The following is a 26,446-nucleotide window of genomic DNA, read 5'->3' as shown; positions in this document are numbered from 1 at the left end:
GATTAATACATGGAACAAATTAGACAACAAAACAGTATGTTCAAACACTATACAAGATTTTAAGATATAACTTGATGCGGAGAGATACAAAAATGGGTCACCACGAGCATAGCTCCCCACCCATATATTACAACTAGGTAAATACAACTAGGTAAATACACACAGCATACACAAAACACCAGGATCAGGAAGAGGTATTCATAGAAGTGGTAAAGGACAGGTTCCAGAGGCCAGCATTAAGGAGGGACAGCAGCAGTATAAATGCATTATTATTTCTTTGAGTAGAGATTGTAAAATCTAACATGACAAATGATGTATATATACCAAAGGATTCTTCCACCTTACAAGGGAGCTAGCCAAGTCAATACATGCATACACTCTCTCCCAGTCCACTCGTATCTACCATCCTTGTTTCCCTCTTATTTTAGTTTCTTGTGGATGAAGTGTCATCCCAGTTTCCTGCCCATTGCCCAGGTCAGAAGCAATGCAGCAAGACACTTTGATGTATGTGTATATAGGCATGTACTGGCTGCATGGTTTAGAGCATTGCTCCATGGGTACAAGGTTGGAGTGGATGTTATTTGAATCCTGCCACTGGAAAGAGTACTAAGGGTATGTTACTTTATATTCCCTGCTTCAAAAAGCCATCTGGAAGGTGGCATCATCTCTGAGAGGGGATTCATGGTTCACTGATATTGTAGCATTTCTTCTTCCATCCTTTGTCACCTCTTCCAGTCTTGTGGTGCATCTGGGGATAGGACCAGCACCTTTATGTCCACACAGAAGCACATTCACACTCGGATCACTCAACAAGGTCTCCAAAACAAAGCACCAAACTCAGTACCCCATCAACACCCCTTTAGTGACGTTAAAAACCACATGCTTTCAGGACAACATCCAGGATTAAAAACATATGAATACAGAATAGGCCTGGTCACAGAATCAAACTACCTAAGATGCAACCACCAATAGAAGACACAGAGCACCTTGTTCTACAATGCCCTACACTAACAATCCCAAGACAACAACACTGTATTTCTTTAGTAACATTTGGACCTGCTTGATGGCCTTAGCCTTACCTGGAAGCCATGGGGTAATTTGGACTATGCATAAAACTATTGTAGTTCTTAATTTTTGTCCATATCAAATTGTGGCTAATGGAAACCACATTATCAGAAACAGCATTATAGGGGTGACAACCGTACATTTATGATTTACTTCAGAAATGAAATGTTGCATTCATGTTTGCTGTTTGGCATGGTAGACTTGTTTGCAATGACTTTGCTTCAACATACTCTCCGATTTGGTATACAGCTGCAAGCATTATTTTCATAAAGTGTAGAGGATTAAAATTAATTCATTGGTAGAGAAATGGGCTGTAATATAATGTTGCTTGATGGTTTAAGGGCTCTTAGTATTATTAAATCCCTAATAGGAGTCGGTGTTTAGCCCTCCATGTTAGTACAGACTAGCGAGATATATTTTGTCTTGTCAAGAAAGCAGGCCAGGACCTGGTTTAACATAGTCTCTGCTTAATAATTTTGCTATTTTTAGCAACTGTATCTTTAATTTTCTGTGCAGAAATAGCTCACAAACTAGGGAAGAGTGCATCACAATACGAGTATACACAAACTATTTAAGTTGAAACATATGAACTATGTGCAAGGCTTTCTGGAGTGTCACAAATATTGGAATGTATAGTTTGAAAAAGTTGTATAAAAAAAAGTTCCCTCCCTCCCCCATTTTTTAAATTATTTTTTTGGGGAAAAAATCCCCTCTCTGAAACAGTTATAAAATATTCATTCAGAGCATGAAGTACATAATGTTATGTGTGCCTATCTCAAATATGTCATTATAACCATTCCTTCAAGTTGGGAAGGCACACTACCCTAAGGTACCAAAATTAACACATGGTACATACCCTCCTTGTATGTGAAAGGTAAATCACTTTTACTAGAGCTTAGAGAGTTGTTTATGTATATATTGCTGGATCACATTAAAGAAGAAATGTTTGTGGCAAGACTAGAGCACATGTTGATGGCAATTTAAAATTTGATTAGTGGGATTGGCCTAAACTTTTTCACCTTGAAATGCAAGACGTGTTCTTTCCTCGCATTGAAGAGGAACTATAAATCTTTTCAACTTAGTTCAGCTTGCATTTTCCTGCTTACAAATGCAAGAATCGGTCAAAGTTGAGAGACCTTGTACACAACCTTTTTTTAGTAGTGGTTGAGCAAAATTGTATACAAAGATTTAGGCCAAACTCAAGCATTGAATGCTTAGACGTGAATGGTGCAACAAGACGAGTACACAGAAGCAGTATGGCTACACAGTAATGAATGTTGCATGTTGCTTCCCCTCCACGCCAGCTGGGATTACCCCCCAACGGGCGGTCCCCCTCGTTACACCAGCCAGCCTAGCCTGTCGCCAGAGTATGAACGACCTCCGCCTTACTACTATCCAGGACCAGGGTAAGTGCCTCAGTGAGTCAGAGCTATGAAAGGTGTGTGTTGTGGGAGGTGAGTGTTTTGTGTGGCCATTTTTTTTTATTTTACTTGTTTATTTGTTTAATTATTTGTTTATTTTCTCTTTCTCTCTTTCTCACTTTCTCTCTCTCTAGTTTAAGGATTTCAGTTCAGATCTTTCAAGAAGTGATTTTTTTCTAGTTTTGTTTGAAGAAAGCACAAATGACTTTTTAATTTTTGGTTTGGGAGCTTTTTTTATGGGTAAATATTATAAGATTGCTTGTATGCTTATTACTTTGTTGACCCCTTTTAAATAATATAAAGTCCTGCCTTTTAGTAATATTTTGAGTTTTAATTAACTGCATTCATAAGGCTATTTTAAATTCAGTTGTGTGTTTGTTTTACATACCTAGTCTAGTAATTCAAAGGTAAGAGGATTCAACATCATTAAAATCTTAAGTGCAACAATTAATGAAACATGTTTATTTTGTGTATTTGGATGAGATTGCATATGTATCATGGTTGAAAGCTAATTTCTGAATGTACTGGCTGGTTTGTATCAATTTGCTTTATAGTTCTTTTTGATATTTTTATTTTGATGTCTTGCAAGATTTTTTGAATAGATGGAAAGAAGTAAGGCATCTGTGCCATATTGATATAGTTGTGTGAGCGTGTGCGTGTGTGTATATGTATAGCTGTAGTCTTTTGTTTGCATTTAGAACTGGGTAGTCTCATTCTCCGTGTACAGCATTGAGGTAAAGACAGATGTAACTTTGCTGTCATGTACATGACTCACTCTTAAGACGTTCATACCAAACTGGAGGGAAAGGTTGTGGTGGCAGCTGGAGAGTTCTCAACCATTAAAGTCAGTCTCATACATGTGTATGTTTTTCTCTTGGTTTTGTCTTGTCAACCTTTCTCTTTTAGTTGACTTGTTTCCTACTGACGTGACGGTTGACGTTATGTGGTGTTGCACTTCCTTGTTTTGTTTGTACATCTTCATCTCTCTCTATCTCTTGCACAGAATAACAATAATCATCAAGTTTTAGTGGCATATATACTAGCAAAGCTTAATGACTGATTATTAAACATCTAAAATATTTTTTCAGCATTACTAATCTTGTAGCTACCTAAAAGTGATTAGGGTTTTAGTAAATTACTAATTCTGTTAACTGTGTGAGTGTTTCAGAGCTCAATCTTGATGGTGAAAATTTAGAATTTCGTTTAGAAATATTTATGACATTAGTGATCCAAGTTCTCTGGCTCCATCATTGGTGCAGTGATGTCTGATGAGAAGAGTGTGTGTGTGTGTGTATTTATATATATATATATATATATATATATATATATATATATATATATGTGTGTATATATTATGTATATATATATTATGTATATATGATATAAATGTATGTATATATGATATATATGTGTGTATATATTATGTATATATGATATGTATGTATATATGATATATATGTATGTATATATTATATATATATATATATAGTATATGTATATATAATATATATGTTTATTTATTTATTTTTCTGTGCTCTTTTATTTTATGATGGTACAAAAACCTAGGTTGGTTTTATTTTTATTTTCCCCCATTTTAGAAACTGATATTCCATGGATGATTGTCATTCCATAAAATTTATATCTTATGATTTTCATTCTGATATATTAATTTATTTTTATTTATTTATTTATTTATTTTATTCTTATTATTTTTTTTAATCTATTTTTGCATGAAGATGGTAGATTGTAGAACTTGACATCACTAATGTACTTTTCTAGAAGTGTGTTCATAAAGATGAATTAGAGCATGATTACATGAGGACATCAGTTGAAATGCAATGAATCAGTTGTACATCATCTCTGAAATAGGAGATTGAATTTTATGGATTTAGATTTTCATGTGTAAAGAACATCCAGAAGTCCTCATGTCAATTTTCTCTTTGGCTACTAAGTTTATTTTGGACATTGATACACCATTCTACACTGCCTCGATACACAACTTTCACAATGTGACGGAAAGTTAACAGAGTCGAGACTTCCACACAGTGTTGCTTGAAACCCTATTAGTTTCCAGCCACAAGGGTGTCCAGGTTTGGCTTTGTTATCCCTGTTCATTGTGGGCTTTGCAAACACGGGACAGTAACAAAGTTGGTGACAGAGTTTTGAGGCGGTGGCTGTGTTGGTGTATTACAGGCCGCAGTATTATCCCAGCCCTCCTCCTGGGCTAGGTAGTGTGGGGGGTTATCAAGCCCATCCTCCCCCCCCATCTGTTGCCAACCCACCTCCAGCAGCCAACTCAGGCCCACAAGGCCCCACCAACTACCTGAATGGCCCAACCCCATGGAATTCCTCATCTCAACGTACCATCAACCTGGGTGGCTGGAAGATTTCGCCTGCCTATTCGCGGGATGAATACGATGCGTAGAGGTGAAGGATATTTGTCCTTACACAAAGTTTGAATCAGTCCAGCCCAGCGTATGGCCACCAGCACTCCTTGGTGTTGAACATTATAGTGCATTATGTCATCTATGTCTTGTGGATCAAATGCAAAAATGCCCTTGGCCTGGCCAGTCCTAACTATTAGTTGCTTGAACTCCATATTGTTGTTGAGATAATGTTCTGATTATTAATGCACTGATCAACTGTCTCAAGTCTTAATCTCTTACAAGCAACGTGTAATATACTAAAACTTGTAACCATACCAGAAGTAGCTACCTTTTGATATTTGATGCATGCACAGGCATAAGCCAGTAGCCTTTCCTGCTTCATTCACTATCTGTACGTCAGAGTAGACAATTTTGCTCTGCTTTTCTTTAAGCTTCTTGACATGATTGACAGATGACTTTGTATATTTTTATGGACAGTTGACCAGAAAAAAATAGTGGGTTTATAAATTACTAAGGATAATTTTCTTGTATACAACCACATTTTGGAAAGAGTGTACAATAGGAGCCTTTGGCAAGTTAAATTGAAAACAATGTAGGGTTCCAGAATTTTATCAAGACAGTTGTACAGGAATATCACCAAAAACATATGACATATATTGGATTTGATCTAGTTATACATGTGTACATACCAAAAGGTCTTTTCTCCCTTATGATAGGGGTGGATAAGTCACACCCACCCTACACCCTTCAAATCCTACTCATTTTCTCTCCTACCTTAGCACCTAGTGGATGAGAGATCATGCATATCTCACTCCATACTGCTTGGGCAATGCAGCAAGATAGCACTTCTACAGCAGGGCCTGACAGCCAGAGCTGGTTTACCCCCACCACTTCATTAAATGGCAACTCTACCCCTAATCCATTTCAGAAATATAAACAACATCCCATCAGGCCATGGTTTTTTTTTTTTTTTTTTTTTTTTTTTTTCCTCTAAATTATTATTATTATTATTATTATTATTATTATTTACAACCACTCCTATCTTTTGCATTCTCTTCCTTGGTTGACTGATATTCCTCTTACAACCATCCCCCCCCTCACCCCATCCATTCACCTCATTCTTGGTCTTTCCCACAAAGTTCCCTTAATCTAGTTCTGGTTTTCATAGGAAGATACAGAATCCATTGAAAGATAAAGAGGATGTCGGAGGAGGGGGAATGGATATGTTTCAAAGAAAAATTATTAAAATACAAAAACAGTGTGTGTCAGTTGAAATGGGTTGGAACTATAGGAAAAGTAGTAAATGAAAAGGTGAGAGTAGTGGTACAGAAGCATACATGTTAGGAAAGGTTGAAAAAAAATGTATATATATATTGGGGGTTCAGGGTAAAGAAGTGGAAATAAAATGAAATGAGAGAGATCAAGAGAAGAGTGGATATAAAGTAAAGCAAATTTTTTGATAAGAATTTATGAAAAGCTAAGATGAGAGGGAGGAAAGGGTGGTGATGGATGGAAGTGGAATGAGTGGGAATGGGTACATGCCTTTGACTTGGCCACCTCCCCTATAAGGGGGAAAAAGCTCTTGGTATGTAGATAGGAAGAAAGTGAAAAAGTTGCGGACAAATTGAGTGGAGAAGAAAAGATAAAAGGGAGCAGATGGGCCAGTTGTTAATGGAAGTGGAAGCTGTAAGAATAAGATAGATGAGTAAAGTATTTCAAGTGGTTCTTCAATGTAAAGAAGGGTAGGAAGGCTTTGGTTTTGGCAGTGGGAGATGCCAGGAAAATGATTCAGGAGTGGAAATAAAGCTATAGGATATGATAGTATTGAAAGAGAAGAAAGCTGGAAAGGCACCTGGGTTGGATGGCTATGTGGAATGTCACACTGGGTCGAGTAGTTCTAGTGAAGTGGAGTGTCTAAAAGAAGTGTCCTGGAATGCATCTATCATTCTGCTGTACAGGGAACTAAGATGAGAGGGAAATGAGGGTGGTGGATGAGAGTGAAGTGGGTGGGAGTGGGTTTGTGCCTTTGACTTAGCCACCTCCCTTATAAGGGGATGATGATGATGATAACATTCCCTAGGCTGTTTGGCTGAGCAGTCCTGTCTCTGAGGAAGAAGCCCTTGATATATAGATAGACAAGGGGAATGGAATTAAGAGTATGAATGTAGTAGTTTCAGAGGGATGATCTGCTAAATGTGGAGAACAAGGGTTATGTCTATGGTGAGAGGACCAAGGGGAGAATGGAGGAACCAACTGCAGAAGCTGTTTCAAACCCACCACTTTGTTATGTGTTGACTCGCCTCATTTATTCCAAAATAAAAATTATGGAGCTGATGAAAGCATCTTTTCAGGCTGTAACATCCTTTCATCTATCATCAAGCTGCTCCTATTCAGTCCTGTCATTTAGTCTTTCTTTACCCTGCTCCACAGATATTCCTTGTACATCCAGTACCTCCTTGCTCATCTATCCACCTCATTCATGGTCTTCCTTTCTAGTTCCCTCCTGTTTATGCTGTTCACACTATTTTTGCAGGTATTTTTCTTTGGTCTTTCTTCCCATATGCCTAAAGCATCTCAACACTTTTTGTTCTACTACATTTTCTCAGTACCATCACTGCTTCATCCCCCATGTTCTCACAATGTCCATAAAAAAAAAAAAAAAAAAAAAAAAAAAAAAAAAAAAATCCTACTTTGAATTTCAGGTCTTTTCCATACAGTTCCTTGGGCAACAATTGTTTCTTACAATATTTTATTTGCATTCATCCCATGATTCCTATTTATCATGACGTTTCATTCTCCCCACATATTATGTTGCCTCCAGTACTCGGCATTTCACCTCCTTATCCACTCCTGTTCACCACCACATGTCCAAATACTTGAAACTCTTTACTTCCTCCACCCTCTTGCCCTTCACTCTTGCCAATCTCATCACTCCTGGTACATCTCAAAACTTTGTCCACATGTACTATTAAAGTTCTCCTTTTGCATAACTGTAAATTCAGTCACCAACTGCTTCAGTCTCCTCGGAATCAACTATGAGTCCAGTGTTATTCTGCAAACATTTGGCTCGCATCCCACAATACTCTCTCACCAACTCCAAAACTCCTACTACCACTTTTGTGATTACCTCCCATAGTACATGATCCACGTAAACATTTCACAGCCATGGCAACATCATGCACCCCAGGCCCAACCCCTTGTTCACCTCAAGCATTTAACTCTCCTTGCCTGACTATCACATGCCCCTCTGTCTGTCTATGTACCAAAAGGCTTCTTCCCTATTGTAATGGAAGCTAGACAAAACACAGACCCATTTTCCACCCGTCCCACACCCATTCGTTTCCCTTTTAGACATTTCTTGGCTTCTTGAGATACCCTACTACTTTTGTAAAAAATGTTGACCACCATTAGACTTTCTTCTATTCTATACATCTGCAACACGCATAATGCTTCTCTGTCCATCCTGACATATGCCTTCTCCTCATCTATGAGAGTTCAAGAGACACTCCAGCTCTTTGCCAAAAATTGTCTTGCCCATATTACTACAAACATTTATTCCGTACACCCTCTTTTGCTAGATTCTCACTACTGTTCCCAAATTGCTTCTTTTATTCCCCTTCCCATGTATCTATTTCTCTTAAGGGAGATAGACAGCCAAGGCATGTACCCACTCACCTTACCCATCCCACTCCCATATGTTTTCCTTATTATCTTGGCTCTTTGTGGATGAAAGACCATTCCTGCCTTCCATGAACTACCATGATTGTAAGCAATGCAGCAAGACAGCACTTGTACAGTAAGACCCAACAGCTGAAGCACCGGCTGAAGCTGGTTTACCCCCACTTCTTCATAAACATGGCATTCTTTGACCTCTCCCATCTTCCAGGTCTTTTCCATCTTCACTGTGCACCATACTTGTCCATTTCTCATTCTATCCATCCTAGTTACACTTGTTCATCTCAAACACATTGAGGTACATTCTTCCTAATTCAGAGTATGATTGAAAATTTAGAAAATGTTTTGGAAGGAAATTAAGAGAGGAAGAGGAGGTGAATCAAGTAGAGAAGAAAAGGTAAAAGGTACAGATGGAGAGATGATAATGGAAGAGATGCAGTAAGAGGAAGGTGAGCAGAATATTTTAGGGATTTGCTAAATATGAAGGAAGACAGGGAGGGAAAGGTAGTTGTAGTGGGAAGCGCTTAGAAAATGACTGTGATGAGTGAGGAAAATGGAGGGAAAGTAAGGAAAGATAATGTGAAAGCAGTTATAAAAACGATAAGAGTAGGTAAGGCACCTGGGTTAGATGCGGAGTGTCTAAAAAAGGGAGGTACGGTAGTGGACTCGCTGGTGAGGTTTTTTAATGTTTGCTTAAGAGAGGGTAGAGTGCCGGAGGAATGGAGGAGTGCCTGTATAGTTCCACTTTAAAAGGGAAAGGGGGACAAGTGTGAGTGTAGTAGTTTCAGAGGGATCAGCTTGTTAGTGTAGTTGGGAAGGCTAATGGGTCCTGATTGAGAGGATTAGTAGAGGAACAGAGGGAGTAATTGGTGAGGAAGAATATGGGTTTAGGACAGGTAGGGGTTGTGTAGATCAGATTTTTGTGGTAAGACAGATATGTGAGAAAGCTATAGGAAAAGGTAAGGATGTATTTTGGGCTTTTATGGATCTGGAAAAGGCTTACAACAGGGTAGACAGGAAGGTACTGTCGGAGGTTTTGCAGATATATGGGATAGGAGGAAAGCTGTTAAGAGCAGGCAAGAATTTTTATGAGAGTAGTAGAGTTTGTGTTAGGATTAGAAATGGTGAGAGTGAATGGTTTGAGGTAAAGGTGGAACTTTGTCAGGGATGTGTTATGTCACCCTGGCTATTCAATTTATACATGGGGTGGTGCAAGTGGTGAATGCAAGGGTAGTGGGTCAGGGATTGGATATGGTTAAAGAAAATGAGAAAAGTGGGAAATAAGCCAGTTGTTGATTGCTGACGACACAGCGCTTGTAGCAGGATCAGAGGAGGGATTGAAGAAGTTGGTGACAGAGTTTGGGAGAGTGTGTGAAAGAAGGAAGTTGAAGATAAATGTTGGTAAAAGTAAGGTGATGAGATGTACAAGGGGAAAGAGTGGCAGCAGACAGGAAGTGAGTAGGGAGAGAGACTAGAGGAGGTGGATAGTTTTAGATACTTGGGTGCGAATGTGGCAGGAAAGGGTGGAGGTGGAGGTAGAATGTAGATTAAGAGAAGCGAGTAAATGCCTTGGTGGATTAAAAAAATGTAATGAGAATTAGAGATCTGGGAATGGGTGCTAAGAGGAGGTTATATGAAGGAGTGATTGTGCCGACAGCACTGTATGGGGCAGAAACATGGAACAGAGAAAGAGAGAAGGAGTTTGATTGTATTTGAGATGAGGTGTCTGAGAAGTATGATAGGGTGTTACTAGGCTAGATAGATTGAGAAAGGAGGTGAGGAGAACAGGGGTGGTAAGGGAGTTGGGATATAGGGTTGATGAAAGTATTAAGATGGTTTGGACACGTGGAAAGAATGAGTGAAGAAAGATTAGTAAAAGAGGTGTAGAAGGCAGAGGTGGAAGGAATGAACGTGAGGGGGCGTTCTAGGATGAGATGGCATTGGGAAAGAGGGGAATGTCTGTTGAGGAAGGATGGAAGAGGACAGAAGATAGGGGTGAATGGAGAAGGGTTGTGTATGGATGATGCTGTGATGCATGAGTGGGGTTGGGTAGGGGATGGGGGTGTGAGAGAGTATGAATGAGAAATAAATTGATACAGCCTGAAGGGATTTCGCCCTTCTCCTTTTCTGCATGAGGGGAAGGAGGGCCTGTCAGCTGGAGCTGGTTTATTCTAACCATGTTATTATGTATCTTTATAACCCACTTAATTTGTCTGAGGGGGAGACCTAGCAGGAAATTGGATATATGTATATATGGATATATATGCGTGTGTGTGTGTATATGTGTATATATATGTATATATAATATATATATATTTATGTGTGTGTGTTACTCTTCCCTCAGCTGAATAAAGTTGTAGGAACAAGAAAAAATTGTAAATTGTCACTTGTTGAAGGTTAAGATTAAGCTATAGAAAACTATTTTAAAACCTTCACACGAAGTTATTATTGCAAGTTGTAGGCATACAGTGCTGTTGACACAATCACTCCTTCATACAATCTCCTCTTAGCCTCCATTCCCAAATGTCTATTCCTCATTACACTTTTTAATCCACCAAGACATTTACTCGCTTCTCTCAATCTACATTCTACCTCCACCTCCACTCCTCCCTTTCCTGCCACATTTGCACCCAAGTATCTAAAACTATCCACTTCCTCCAGTCACTCTCCCTTAATGCTCACTTTCAGTCTGCTGCCACGTTCACCCCATGTACATCTCATCACCTTACTTTTATCCACATTTATCTTCAACTTTCTTCTTTCACGCACTCTCCCAAACTCTGTCACCAACTTCCTCAATCCTTCCTCTGATCCTGCTGCAAGCGCAGTGTCGTCCGCAAACAACAGCTGGCTCACTTCCCACTTTTCTCCATTTTCTTTAAACATCTCCACAAGTTTTTATTGTTTTTCTTTTCGGTGATTTGAACATATACTCAAATCACTGAAAAGAAAAACAATAAAAACTTGTGGAACCCCATCTGTATTTAAACAAGAAGTGATTAAGTAAAAGGTGATGCAGAGTAATAAATTAATATACAGAAATATGGATTAGGAAGTGGTGAAATAGAAAATACTGGATCAAGTGTTGATGATTACACATTCCCATAGAAATTATTCATGACAAGTCAAAATGATGCATTTTACTTAGTTTGATGAGGAGAAATACAAATTTCTTGTTGCCCTCAATATACTGCAGTAGTAAGTCTGCAGGGATCACTGATGAGTACCTACTAATGATGGTTCAAAAAGATGGACATCAGAGGATTTCCTGCCATCCATCTTAAAAAGTAGTCAACACTTCCAAGGAGGACTGCCATCCAGTGATTGCTTTCCTCCCCCCTAATACCTTAAGCTTGTGATAGAAACTATCCCACATCAAAGTTTCTTCCCAGAGAAATCTATGGGAGAACCTAAGGATTGATTCCAGCTACTGTGGTGCCATGGGTTTGTGAACCTACACAAAATATCAGTTGAAAGTGCCATTATAAGACGAGTAATCTGAAAGACCTGTTTTTGAAGATGGAGAGCTCAAGGATTGACAGCATTGGAAGAGAGGGAAGATAGGGTAATGCAAAGAGAGTGGAAAGATGGATGATGCTATTCAGAGGTACCAAAGAAAAGGAATTTGTAGGAAAAAGTATATCCTTCAAGTAGAGATTGCCAGAGTCTGATACAAACACAAAAAAAAAAAAAATAAATAAATAAATAAAACTGTCCAAAAAGATTTTAAAAAGTAATTTTTAAGATAGAACATTAAAAAGTTAAATGGAGCAGGTTGCTAGCAAAACCGGAACATTATCTTAAGTAACACCAATGTAAAATGAAGCAGCATGATAAGGTAGCAGCCAAAGTGTAGTAGAAATGTCAGTATAAGGTATTTTGAGATCTATCTGTGATGTAGAACAAATAGATGAGCACAAACTTCTGTATCTCACACTTTTGTCCCTTTCCCATTTCTGTGTGTATTTACTGAATTGTAGTATATAGGGTTACAAAAGTGGTCATAGTTTACTGTCTTTGCCTCCCTTTATCAGACTTATCAAACAGTTTGTCGTTGGCCTAGATTGTATGTCAATCTAATTTGTTCCACAAATCCACACATCTATGTGGAAACCTAGACTTCCTGAAATTCTTTAAAGCAACCTTGCTTAGTCAACTTTTATCTGTGACATCACATTACTCTTTCCTCCCATACCAGTAGGTTTGCTGACTCTCTCTCTCTTTCTCTCTCTCTCTTTCTCTCTCTTTCTCTCTCTCTCTCTCTCCCTCCCTCTCTCTCCCTCTCTCTCTCTCTCTCTCTCCCTCCCTCCCTCTCTCTCCCTCTCTCTCTGATTTAAGTATCATTATCATATTGCCTCTCTCTTTGATCTTTCAGTATGGAGAGTCCCAGTTCTTCCTTTCTTCAAATGTCTTATTTATGCATGGGATCATCTTGGTTGCTGTCCTTTGTTTTCACTCTGTTTTTCTTTTATATTTCTTTAGGTGTAGTGATGACAGCAGTAGTACTGCATGTTCCAGTCTGGGACACTTCAGACTTTGTATTTTTTGTCATGTTCTCATCCATTTAATGAAATGTCACTTTTACAATCCACAGCAACTTACAAGTCTCTCCTGTCTTTGTGTGTGTGTGTGCGTGTGTGTGTTTACTTGTGTACTGGGTCAGAATTGTGGTCATGGGGCACCATCTCTAGATTTCCATTTGTCAAATTTTACCTTAGATTCATATATGTTGTTAGCCTGGATTGTATTATCCAACTTGTTCCACATATTGGTGTGTCTATATGGAAAGCCCGATTCCTAACACCTCTATTGTCCTCCAAAATGAAGTCCCAGGTTTATTAGTCTTGTATGTTTTATCAACCAGTCATGGATCATTTTGGTTGCTTTGTATTCTCCCATTTTCTTTTTCCCTCCAGTCTGGGGCAAATTAAGACTTTCAAAGTTTTTTAAGTTCCATGTTAATCTTTAGTTCAGCACCTTGTATAAAGCCTGTTCAAAATTCTGGTATACACATTCCAACCAACAGTCTAATGCAGCATATCAATCACTTTCAAATAAAGAGTAAGTTGATTACACATGTGTTTCCTTTTTTTGAATCTAAATTGATTGTCAACAAAAATTCTCCCCCATGCACATATTTTAAAAAAATTATTTGTCATTTTGGTTATCATATAGATCAAAGAAATCAATCTGAAGTTTATTACATACTCCCTCATTTCTCCTTTGAATATTGGTACCACATTGGCACATTTTCATTCCAAAGGCACTTTCACCTCTTGCAGGGAAGATGTATCAATTGGTTATTTGATCCACTGATTATTTCCTACACTTTCAGTATCGAATTTGAAAACCCATCTGACCAAGAGGCCTTTTCCACTTCAAGTTTAGCCACTTATGTACTTCCACTTTTTTGTGTTGTTTTCTTTGTTTTCTTCACCCTTTCCTCCCTCAAAATCCTCTTCCCTGGTGAATACCAATTGGAAACTTATTTGTTATTTCAACTTTTTTTTTTTTTTTTTTCTCAGTATTACACCTTAAATGTTGAATTTGTTCCTTCTCTATACTTCATTTTACCAATCACAAATCTGTAGAACATCTTAGGTTCATCTTTACACATCAGTTACACCTTTTTCAAATTCTTTTTTCTCTTTCTCCTCTTCTCTCTCCTCTCCTCTCCTCTCATCTCTCCCTTTCTCTACCTCATTCTCTATCTACCTTTACCTCTTCCAATTATTATATTTTTGTTTTTCTGTAGCATATCTTTTATTAAACTCCTCTTTCTCTTTCTTCCTCCACACCTCTCCCTCTCCCTCTCTCCTTCCCCTCCCCTTTCCCCAATCATCTTTGGCATGTACTTTTCCATCTGTATAGATTTCCAGGAAGATTTCAATTTTTTTTTTTTTTCTTCTTCTTTTATCTTATTTTGTGTGTGTGTGTATTTACCTTGTTGTAGTATATAGGAAGAACTATGCTCATATGGTCCCATTTTCCCATGGGTTATTTCCGACATTAAATTGCCCCATATTATATGCACAAACAATCACTTGCTCCAGATATTTCTTGCAGGAGATGCATGGCTACTAGATAACCAGCAACAGCCACAGGTTGGCACATAAATCACTCGAGAAATATTTTGTTTTCCAGTATGGCTTGGATGTTCATTGCATTGTAATAGTTGCCTCTGGGGTAGGTTGTTTCTTTGCCCAGGCCTATTCTGTGTTGGTATTATTTCATGGGCTTGGATGGTTGTGGGACAGGTGTAGGGCAGGTGTGTGCTTTGGCTCAACTGCCCTCCATTATAAGGGGGAAAGGCCCTTTCATTATACGTAACTTCTCTTATAAGGGGGAAGAAGTCTGTGGTATATATAGATAGACATTTGTACTATGATGAATGGAATAGGTATTTATGCAAACTTTTTTACTGATGATGCCAAGATCACGAAAAGAGTGAAATTTGAAGAGGATTGTAAATTGGTACAGGAGGACTTAGATTAGGTCTGTGGATGGAGTCTGGAATGGAGTGGTGGAAGAAGTTCAACATAAAGAATTGCAAAACCTTGGAGGTAGGCCAGAGGAAAGAAAAATCACAAAGTTATGAAATGGGAGGTGAAATAATCACAGAAGCAAAGGCCAAGCCATTTTAATCGGAGATGATCAGATGCTGGAAACTCATGCAAATAGAATAATGGAAAAAACAGATAAGGTGCTACAGCCTGTAATGTGGAGCAGTATTGTTGTCCTCACATCAATAGGAAAACATAAGGAGAATAGATTACAGGGGATGGCAAATAGAATGATGCCCAGCCTGGCTGATCAAACATGAGAGATTGGCAAAACTGGATCTGTCCACATTGGGAGAAGAATGAGAGACTTTATGGTGATGTTTTGAACAGATAAAGAAAGAAAGAAAGAAAAAAAAAGGGGGAGGGGGACTGAGGATATGTTACTTTGGGATTAAAAAACAAGATATCATGGGGGCGGGGGAGAGAAATTAAAGGCATATAAATTAAAAGATGCAAGAAAGCATAGCTTTCCACATCAATTTGCGGATCAAGTTAGAAGAAATAATCCAGGCCAACAACAAATGAATTTGAGCAAAGTTTGATAAGCGGAGAGAAAAAAAAGGTGGGACCCCATGTGCACAGCTCTAACTGTATACTATGACTAAGTAAAAATACATTACCCATTAATTAGGCCATATGAGCTAAGGGGCTCTCATCCAGGGAGGTAATATCTCTTAATCATGAGTCCAGAATGTGGTGAAGCACTTATGTACAAGATCAAAAGTCTGGGTTTGAAGCAAAGTTTGTAGATTGTAGACCTAGATGATACCCTATGAGCATAGCTTCAGTCCTTTATATTACAATTAGCTAAGGGACAGAGCACCATTATTTGGGCGAGAAGTTGGAAGTGGAGATGATTCAGGGCTGCATAGCAGCAAGCAAGTTTGTACTAAGGGCATACCACATTCAATTCCCTGCATCAGTAAAGTCCTTTCTAAAGAAGGCATAGTCCTAGCTCTCACTGAGAGGAAGAGTTCTGTGATGATAAACCTAACCACAATTAGGTAAAACAGGTAAATACACGCAAACACACAGTGTACTGGAGAATATCATAGTTTTGCATAGAGGTACACTTAGTTTAAATGTGTGCTTATATTTACATTTTCAAAGATTTTTGTTTTTGTTTTATACTGTTGCATTTACAATATGCATAACAATTTTGTTTTAATCTTTTTAAATGGTTTATGCATGCATGTTTAAGGTATGTTGATGTTGGTATTTTTGTTTTTCTTACATTTTTTGTGATCATGTGCATATTATCAGTTAACAATATGTAGTTCTTTTATTGGAACTAGATGTACTTTAAGGTTTTTATGATTCCTACAGATTTATATAGTATGAATATTTTAGATTAGGTTTTAGGAATGATGATAAGAATTAAAGTTTTGGTACTAATTGAATATTTTGTATTTACAGTGATGCATAGTAGGCCAAGAGCTGTGTGGCCCTCTGTTGCCCCTTCACCCACTGCACAAAGCTACACTTATTGCTTGACAACTTGCACTAGGCTGCCTGCGTAGGTCTGCTGTGCTCTGCTGCCATGGCCTCCCATTGTCAGTACCAGATGCTCACTAGTAATTTTGACAATAAAACCATGTGTCTCCTTTGATATCATAATATATGATACCACCCTTTGGAAAAGGGCTGACCAGTTCGAAGCAATATTGGACTCCGAAGAAATTTCATGAAGAAATACTAAGACTTTTAGAGAAAATATTTTTATCACTGGTGTGTAATGTGTAAAGTATTATTAAGAGGAAGTGGTGGCACTGTAAGTGAACTAGTGGAAAGTATGCAATAAAAACAGTGGTAACCGAGGCAAGCAAATAATGCTGAAAAGACTAAAGCCCCTAAGAGTGCTCCTTCAGCATGCACTGCAAAAGTATGAAGGAAGTTTTTATGTTTGGAAAAAAGTAAAGTGCTTTGTTTTTAACTGAGGAGTGAATTAGACATTAATGATGGTTAAGTTATTTATGGAAATATTTGAAAACCATTCCAGTGTGAAAAACTATTGGAAATGGAAGTCCATACTGTTACAGTTCCACAAAAGAGCATGGAAAGATTTGCTTTGATGAATAAATGTTGAAGTTTTGTTGAAGTTTAAAGAGTGAAGGGTAGACTGCATGCTTAGTGATAATCCAGAGGAACATCATTCAGGTAATAGCTCTATGATAATGCTCATTCACTTTGTCTTGAGTAGGTAATGGTTGCCTGATATTGATACTTTGTCTTGTAGCAACTTCATAGTTAGTTACTTGCAGCAACATTAGAGGTAAATGTTGAAATGGTTTGATTTTCAATTGTTTTATATTATTTTAGTTTTTCAATGTGTGAATCTAGCCACAGCAGTGTGGAAACAGAGCAGCCTCAGAAACCTAGAGCAGATTTCAACTTACTTGTGAGGTTGTACCTTTGAGTAACGGTAGTCTCTTATACACTGCTTTTTTTACACCCTGTCATGAGTACTATCATGCTATTTGTAGACCAAAATGTTTGTAGTTTGGATAAGAAGGTATTGGAGATGTGGTCTTACATATCTTTTGGTCGTGTATCTCTCCATATTAAAGTGAAAGATTTGTCATGTACTTGCACCACACCACATACAGTGCAAGTTAAAGCAAGTAACTTCATAACTAGATATTCTTGAAGTTATATAGATGTGTGTAGCATTCCAATATATTGATATTTATATCTTCCCCTAGCACCACTGTATGTGTTGGGTTTCAAAAGGCTAGAAAGTGATATAACAACTTTGACAGGTCATATGTACACCACATTTAAGAGTTTCAACTCACAAATATAGTTTCTGATTATGTGCATGTGAGTTGTAGTTATTGGCTTAATAATGTACAGTACAGTGTTTTCATAAATGTTGCAGATTTATTTAATTCATGGTGTGAATGCTGTCAGGATTAAATGGCCCAAAAGAGATGAGTGCTCAGTTTCAAAATCAATGATGTAGTTACTTTGTTAAGTTATGTGCCCATGTATATATATACTGTATACCGTATATACTCGTGTAAAAGGTGATTTTTTAAGATCCTATTTTAAAAATAAACTTGTGGGGCTAACAGTTGTATGAATACTGTTTTTGAAGGGCTGAAATTCATAGTTACATACTTCAGTCCAAAGTACCATATCATAAGCAAAAGTCCAGTTGATTCCTGAACAGAGAACAAAAACATTACAAGTTAAGGTTATAACTGGATAATTGTTCATGTCAAAAGTGTATAATTCTAAATTATAACATCCAGAAATTTTTTTCAGTGAGGCTGCATTTGTCTTAAAGATAATCACACCAGTCATGTAGAGGTGAGAAATTGTCAGCAGCTTCACATCCAGTTGAATCATGCATAAGGGAAAAAATGAAAAAGTTGTGCTATGAAAGACATCAATAACTTTTTAACAATAAAAAATTTTGTGGGAAAAAAATTAAAATTAGTTCAGCTGTTTTGCTAGTGGTTGTCTACATCTGGGAATGGTAGGTGGATGAAGAGGTGTGTAAAGGCTTTAATGATTTCAGTATTATTAAGCACCCATTCAAAGATATGGTGTTTGTAGAGAAGTAAATTCATATAGGCCTAGTTTGTCTGGGAAATGGTGTGATAACTTTGTATCCTATTGATTATGCTAAGTAAAGTATTCATTTGATAATGAACATGAGAAATATGTAGGCTAATGTTGGTGTAAATTGTGTAAAAAAAAAAATCCTTGTAGTAACATAATACCCTAACTCGCAAATGTTATAAGTTGTCTATAAAGAATAAAGATTATTTTTTCCTTTATTTGTAATTATTATTATTATCATTTGTTTTATTTTATTATTATTATTTTTTTCGTGGGGGGGGATAAGGGTGCGGTTAAAGACAACATTTTGAGATTGGCCTTTACTCGAGTATATATGATATATTTTGTTTAAGAAAGTATGAGACTGATTTGTTATAGGAGAAACATGATATTCAGGTTCAATATTCAATAGCATGAGTTGGTTTTAAGTGAATGATCTGTTCTTTATCTTTTTCTTCCAAATAAGATGCCCACAAGTTCAAGAGCTGCATGTATATCAACCTTTACCAAAGTGTTTGCTATGTAGCCAAACCAAAGGACTATTGCTATTCTTATTTTACTCCTTCATCATCATTATTATCATTATTGTTTTTATTTATTTATTTTTTTAATCATGAATATTTTTTGTTATTATTTTTAGATGTGATAAATTTACACCTTTCCTCTTACCATGTTGAGGGTGTTGCACTTCCTCAACTGGATGTGGAGTGCCTGGCGATGGGGAAGGCCATCCAGGCTATTGTATTTAACTTTGCTGGAGCTCACGGAATGGAATGGTCATTTGATTAGTTTGACCCAGTTATCAGTGACTTTGTAAAAGTTTTATGGAACCTTGCTGTTAATAGCATTTTTTAAATGGATGTAGGTTTCACAACTAAGATATACAATAGTTTGTAGCCCCATAAAGGAAGATTTACTCAAATATTATGTGGCTGAAATAGTGTCCCCATTGACTTTCGAGCTTAGCAAGAATAGCAGTCCCCTCATTTACTTTATTTTCTTGTTACAAGGAAGATCATCTCATTTAGGTTAATGTTATTAAAAAAAAAAAAAGATACAACCTAAGCTACATAATGTAATTCTTGCTCATTAAGTTACTGTGTATGTGTTCTCCTCTGTTTTACTTGACAAAAGTTTGACATTCATATTGTTTATAACATGTAGTCTGTGAATAGGCATCACTGCCATGTTAATATATTGTAAATATGGGTGTAAACTTACTATATTTACTATAAATATTGTAAACAATGACCTGGACAGGACATACCCTACAACTTTAAGATTTTAACCTTGACGAGATGTGGCTGAGAGGCCCAGACTAGGGCTGTGGTAAATTGCCCACACTGCCTTTGTCTTCAGCATCAGCTTTTAGTGCTTCAGTATTGTTTTCTTTATTCTAAACTTGATAACTACAAAGCTGGTAACCTGCTGTACACGTAAGAGCAGTGAAATATGAATGGTATTGCAAGATGAAGTGCAGCAAGTTATTGAAGCAACTGCAAACAAAACTGTAGAGTGAAGTCAGACCTGCACCGTAGGAGCAGTGAATGGTGAAAACCACCTTGCAAAATGTCTGTGGTTCCTCCTGGTCCTATCTGCCATTCCACTGTTGTTGTAGTGAGGGAACTACCAGCTTAGTCTCTAAAACTGCTATGTCAATCTTTGGGCTTACCATCCCTTGGGGTTGTGATAAAGTGGATAGACAGAAGCAAAATGGTTGAAAATTTTAGTATTAGTTTATTTCCATTGGAAATCCAGTTGAATAAAAATTTTTTTTTTTTTATCTTTTTTCTTTTTTTTTTATTATTATTATTATTATTATTATTATTATTATTATTATTATTATTTTTTTTTTTTTTTTTCATTGTTGATTTACCTGTGTTAAGGTGGAATGTCTGTTATGTCAGTGTAATGAGTTTGCTGTTTGTCTACTCACTTTACATTCCAAATGTATTCTCAGATATACCAGTAATGTGTGATTTTTATATATTCAGCTGTCCAGCCGTGTCATATATAATAAAGGATGTTTTGTTATAAGAATTCTTTTAATGAATCTCCTCTGTATTCTTACAAATACCAAGAGGACTTTAGGGTGGCCGATTCAAAGTATACACTCGCCTCACACCCATCCAAAACCCATTCATTTGTCCCCTCCATCTTAGCATCTCATGGAAGAAAGAAGAAAGGTCATCCACATCATCCTAATAAAAAGATGGCATGATTTCAAGGTGAGGCTTGGCGACTGGAAACTTGGAAAGGAAGACTCAACTGCTGCCCCACCACCTCCATGCAGTGCTCCTTCAAACCTCTTACCCTGTGTGAGTTACTAAGAGTCAGTGACTGAAACGGACAATATAATCAAATATTCATTTGTTGCATAATTTCAGTAATTAGGAAACCCCACAGTGAGTGACAACAGTCCTGGGGCCCACTCACAGATGTCTGGAAATCAATCCATTGCCCCTCAGGTCTCGTACAGAAGACCCATGGCCTTCAGGTAACTGGCAACAGCCTCTGGGTGGGTCTACAAGTCACTTGGTGAAAATGTACCGTGTTGTATAGGGATTGTTAGTGTGAGACATTGTAGTATAAGATGTTCAGTGATCTGTGTGTGGTGGTTGCATCTAGAGCAGGTTGAATATGGCGAGGACTTATGCTGGTACAGTTTCAGTACTGGATGGTGTCATGAATTCAAGTGCACAGGTGTGGTTCTTGACAGAAGTGGGAGGATTTATGCTCTTGTGGCTCATGTTTTGGAGGGGGAAGGGAATACCGAGTTTAGTGGTCTGTCTTGAAGGGCTTGTTTAGTAATCTGAAAATTTTGAAAATAATAAAAATGTTTTGGAAAGAAAAGAGGAAGAGGAGGTGAATCAAGCAGAGAGGAAAAGGTAAAAAGTACAGATGGAAAGATTATAATGGAAGAGAAGGCAGTGAGAGGAAGATGGGCAGAGTATTTTAGGGAGTTGTTAAATGTTCATAGAGAAATGACACTTTTATACTATGACTGTCCCTTCGAAATGCTGTCCCCCAACCCCTTGTTACTTTCCTGTACCATTTCTCTGAATATTCATTTCCTTTTTTTGCCTACCCTGTGGTGAGGGAAAAGAATGCTACCACCAAGTCTTTCCACTCGAGTCGTAAAAAGGCCACAAAAAATTGGGACGGGGGATGGGATAAGGAGTCCTGATACCTGTAGCCCCAAAGGGGACATTCCTAAAAAAAGGTAAAGGCATAAGAGGGTCTGGGAGTTTTCCAACCAGTACCCTAAGGTTTGGGTCTTTTAATGTGCATGGATGTAGTACAGATGAGAGTAAAAGGGAAGACATAGGCAGTATGTGAGAAGAAAGATGGATGTGCTGGCTTTGAGTGAAACTAAAATGAAAGGGAGGGGCGAGTGTAGTTGGGAGGTACTCAGGAGTGAAGAGGGGACAAGGAAGAGAAGGGGTGGCTATATTAGTAAGTGAAGAGATAGGTAAGTGTGTAGTGGAGTGGAAGAAGGTTTCTAAAAGGTTGATGTCGATGAAGGTGAAGCTGAGAAGGGAGATGTGGGTTGTTGTAAGTGCGTATGGGCCTGGTAGTGAGAAAAGCGTAGAGGAAAGGGAGACTTTTTGAGTAGATTTAAATGAGTGCATAGAGGGATTAGTGAGAAATGTCAATATAGTTGTATTGGGAGACCTTAATGCTAGGGTAGGAAATGAACCAATAGATGAAGTGATTGGAAGTATGGAGTTCCAGGTAAAAATTGTAGTGGAGAATTGATGGTGGAGATGTGTCTTGGAAGAGAGTTGATAGCAAATACAGTGTTTAGGAAGAAAGTCAAGCATAAGTACACATGGGAGAGGGTGGTGGATGGAAGGGTGACAGATAGAGTGTTAATGGACTATATAGTGGTGACCAGGAGTATGGTAGGAAGAGTTGGGGATGTACATGTGCTAAGGGGAGAGAGTGGGGGAATATCAGATCATTTTCTGGTAGAAGGTAAATTGAGAATGGAGAAAGAGGAAAAGGGCAGAAGGTAGGGAGGTACTTAGAGTGAACTGCTTAAAGGAGAATGAGTATAAGAAGAAGTTGAGAGAGGAGTTTGAGGTAGTGAAGGATAGAGTAGAACTAGGAGTGGAGGAGGAATGGGGATGGTTCAAGGAGGGAGTCATAAGGTGTGCAAAGATGGTGTGTGGAACAAGGAGGGTGGAAGGAAATAGAAGGAAGGGTAGCGAGTGGTGGGATGAGGAAGCGAAGGTGTAGACGAGAAGAAGCAGGCTTTCATAGATTGGCTACATATTAGGACGAGGGAATTGTATGAGAGGTACAAAGAAAAGAGAAAGGAAGTTAAGCATAAGATAAAGGAAGCAAAGAGGAGAGCAGATGTGAAATGGGGTAAGAGTATGACAGAAAATTTTGAAAGTAATAAAAAGATGTTTTGGAAGGAAATTAAAAGAGGAAGAGGAGGTGAATCAAGTAGAGAAGAAAAGGTAAAAGGTGCAGATGGAGAGATGATAATGGAAAAGAAGGCAGTGAGAGGAAGGTGGGCAGAGTATTTTAGGGAGTTGCTAAATGTGAAAGGATAGGGAGGGAAAGGTGCAGTGGTAAGCGCTAAGAAAATGAGAGTGAGGAGAAATAGGGAAAGATGAAATGAAAGCAGCTGTTAAGATGATAAGAGCAGGTAAGGCACCTGGGTTGGGTGGATGACATGCAGAATGTCTGAAGGAAGGAGGTACAGTTATGGTGGACTGGTTGGTGAGGTTAATGTTTAAGAGAGGGTAGAGTGCTAGAGGACTGAAGGAGTGCCTGTATTGTTCTGCTTTACAAGGGAAAGGGTAACAAGTGTGAATGTAGTAGTTTCAGAGGGATCAGCTTGTTGAGTGTAGTTGGGAAGGCTTATGGGAGGGTCTTAATTGAGAGGATTAGGAGAGGAACAGAGGGAGTAATTGGTGAGGAACTGGTTTTAGGACAGGCAGGGGTTGTGTAGATCAGATTTTTGTGGTAAGACAGATATGTGAGAAAGCTATAGGAAAAGGTAAGAATGTTTTTTGGGCTTTTATGGATTTGGAAAAGGCTTACAACAGGGTAGACAGAAAGTCAAGATTTTTACGAGAGTAGTAGAGCTTGTGTTAGGATTAGAAATGGAGAGAGTGAGTGGTTTGAGGTAAAGGTGGGACTTTGTCAGGGATGTGATATGTCACCCTGGCTGTTCAATCTATACATGGATGGGGTGGTGCGAGAGGTGAATGCAATGGTAGTGGGTAGGGGGTTGGAGATGGTTAAAGAAAATGGAGAAAAGTGGGGAATAATCCAGTTGTTGTTTGCTGACGACACTGCGCTTGTAGCATGACCAGAGGAGGGATTGAGGAAGTTAGTGACAGAGTTTGAGAAGGTGTGTGAAAGGAAGCTGAATATAAATGTGGGCAAAAGATGATGAGATGTACAAGGGGGGAGAGTAACAGCAGGTTGGAAATGAGTATTAAGGGAGAGACTGGAGGAAGTGGATAGTTTTAGATACTTGGGTCCAAATGTGGCAGGGAAGGGAGGAGTGGGGGTGGAGGTAGAATGTAGATTGAGAGAAGTGAATAAATGTCTTGGTGGATTAAAAGTAATGAGAAATAGATATTTGGGAATGGATGCTAAGAGGAGGTTATATGAAGGAGTGAATGTGCTGATAGCACTGTATGGGGCAGAAACATGGAACATGAGTGGAAGAGAGGAGTTTGAATGTGTTTGAGATGAAATGTCTGAGAAGTATGATAGGGGTTACTAGGCTGGATAGAGTGAGAAATGAGGAGGTGAGGAGGAGAACAGGGGTGGAAAGGGAGTTGGGAGATAGGGTTGATGAAAGAGTATTAGAATGGTTTGGACACATGGAAAGAATTAGTGAAGAAAGATTAATAAAAGAGGTGTGGAAGGAGTGAATATGAGGGGGCGTCCTAGGATGAAATGGATGGATGGGGTAAAAGGGGCATTACGAAAGAGAGGAATGTTGGTTGAGGAAGGACGGGAGAGGACAGAAGATAGGGGTGAATGGAGAAAGGTTGTGTATGGATGATGCTGTGATGAATGAGGGGGGTGAGAGAGTATGTATGAGAATGATTTCTCCCCATCTCTTTCTGCACGAGGGGAAGGACAGGGGGGGGGGATTACTGAATTAATGAAGCGGCCTTGCTGTGGATGTGCTGTGTCCTGCGACACTGCTTCTAACCCAGGGCAGTGGACAGGATGCAGGGATGACCCGTCATCCACGAGGTGCCAAGATGTGAGGGAGAGAAGAGGGTGGAGGGTAGTGGAGTGTGTAGGGGATGGAATGGGTGGGAGAGGTTTCTTTGCCTTTTTCTTTTTGGCTTCCTCCCATGTAAGAGGGAAAAAAAGCCTTTGGTATATGTACAGTATGTATGAATAGGATGATGGTGTTTTTTTTCTTTTTCTTGTTTTTTGCATTCTATTGGTGGTGGTTGTAGTGTGAAGGGTGTGAAGTTTTAAAGGTTCTGTCATAGAATTATGGTCCTGTCATTTTTATGTGGTGTTCTATGGAAGGATTTTGGTTTCTGTAAAGAAGTATCTAATTAGGATGATTCCAGTGCATCCTCCTATCACTCACAGTGCTCCATTCTGTAGTGTTTGTAAGTTGTTTGTGTTTATCTTGCTGATTGTTGGGAACCAGATTCTGGTGTGCAATGTGTTTGGACGGATCCATCCATAGAGTCGCAGATATAACAGTAATGGAGGGGTGACTTATAGCACAAAATTACATTGGCACTCTGGAGGTTTTCTTTTTTCCTGCCATTCCTTCAAGATAGGAACCACCCATTTCTTCTGGCGAGATCCTATAATATTTGTGCAAGATCAATGCCCAGTTCACATGGCAAGAGTAGTCCATTAGTGGTTTGCAGGTCAGGAGATCCTGCAATTACTGGGCACATACATATACCAAGGGCTTTTTCCCCCTTACAAGGGAGGTAGCCAAAGTCAAAGGCATAATTCCACTCCCACCCATTTCACCCCCAAATACTCCACTATATATTCACCACCCCTCCCTCCCTCTTTTCTTGGCTCCTGGATGAGACGGATCATCCCTGCATCTCGTCGACTCCCCTGGGTCAGGAGCAATGCAGTAAAACACAGCACATCCACGGTAAGATTGCTTCATTCAATCGGCGACCCCGCCTCTCCGTGCCCTCATGCAGTAAAAGAAAAAACTGGGATTTCTTCGGACTGCGTCAAAATATCATTTCCCCTCCATCCAAATAACAATAAAGGAAATATTTGGGGAAATGTGGTAATTGGAATGTATCACTCGATAGACCTTGTTATATACAAGCTTAATTTTTATCCATTATTTATTTACCTACGTAGATTCATACTTTTCACCCTCCTGTTTGGATAAGGCCAGTACGCAGTAATGTGTAGAATCGCATATGTATGTCACTAACATGCCATTGACACCTGAACAGGGTGCTCATATCATCATCATGCAGTGAAAATTTATATTCATGTAGAGAACACAAACGATTCTATTTTGTGCAAAAACATTAATTATATAAAGACCGGAGAGGGAAAATATATGTTTAAAAACAGTTCACGTAATTCAGAGCCGACTCGCCCGGAATGTGGAAGAATGTGCGGGTCAAGGACTCATATCTCAACTACCATCAGCATCACTGACCACAGCAATGGGTCGTCTTAAAACGTGTCTAATGGCGTCCAATTTGATAAACTAACTAACTAAACGGTTGGATTAAATTTCGAACTGTTGCAATTATACTGCTTAAGAAAATTATTT

The 26,446-nt window shown here is 38.5% G+C and overlaps 1 protein-coding gene across 10 annotated transcripts in view; it reads left to right on the top strand.

Annotated features, from left to right (window-relative positions):
- LOC143038666 (prominin-1-like) overlaps window positions 1-20,718 on the top strand; it is a 289,849-nt gene extending 269,131 nt beyond the window's left edge. For 6 of the 10 annotated variants that reach the window (XM_076208179.1, XM_076208177.1, XM_076208182.1 and 3 more), the window contains 3 exons: window positions 2,370-2,471; window positions 4,680-4,913; window positions 16,528-20,718. In XM_076208179.1, coding sequence (XP_076064294.1) covers window positions 2,370-2,471; window positions 4,680-4,911 — 334 coding nt within the window. In that variant the 3' untranslated portion in view covers window positions 4,912-4,913; window positions 16,528-20,718. The remainder of the gene's footprint in view (window positions 1-2,369; window positions 2,472-4,679; window positions 4,914-16,527) is intronic. The other 4 variants (XM_076208187.1, XM_076208186.1, XM_076208184.1 and 1 more) reach the window with 3 other exon arrangements.
- The last annotated feature ends 5,728 nt before the right edge of the window (window positions 20,719-26,446 follow it).

Source organism: Oratosquilla oratoria, chromosome 24, assembly GCF_046742065.1.
Source record: "Oratosquilla oratoria isolate Oo_2021 chromosome 24, ASM4674206v1, whole genome shotgun sequence".
NCBI lineage: Eukaryota > Metazoa > Arthropoda > Malacostraca > Stomatopoda > Squillidae > Oratosquilla > Oratosquilla oratoria.
The sequence above is the reverse complement of the archived record's forward strand: the minus strand, read 5'-3'. Positions and strand labels throughout refer to the sequence as shown.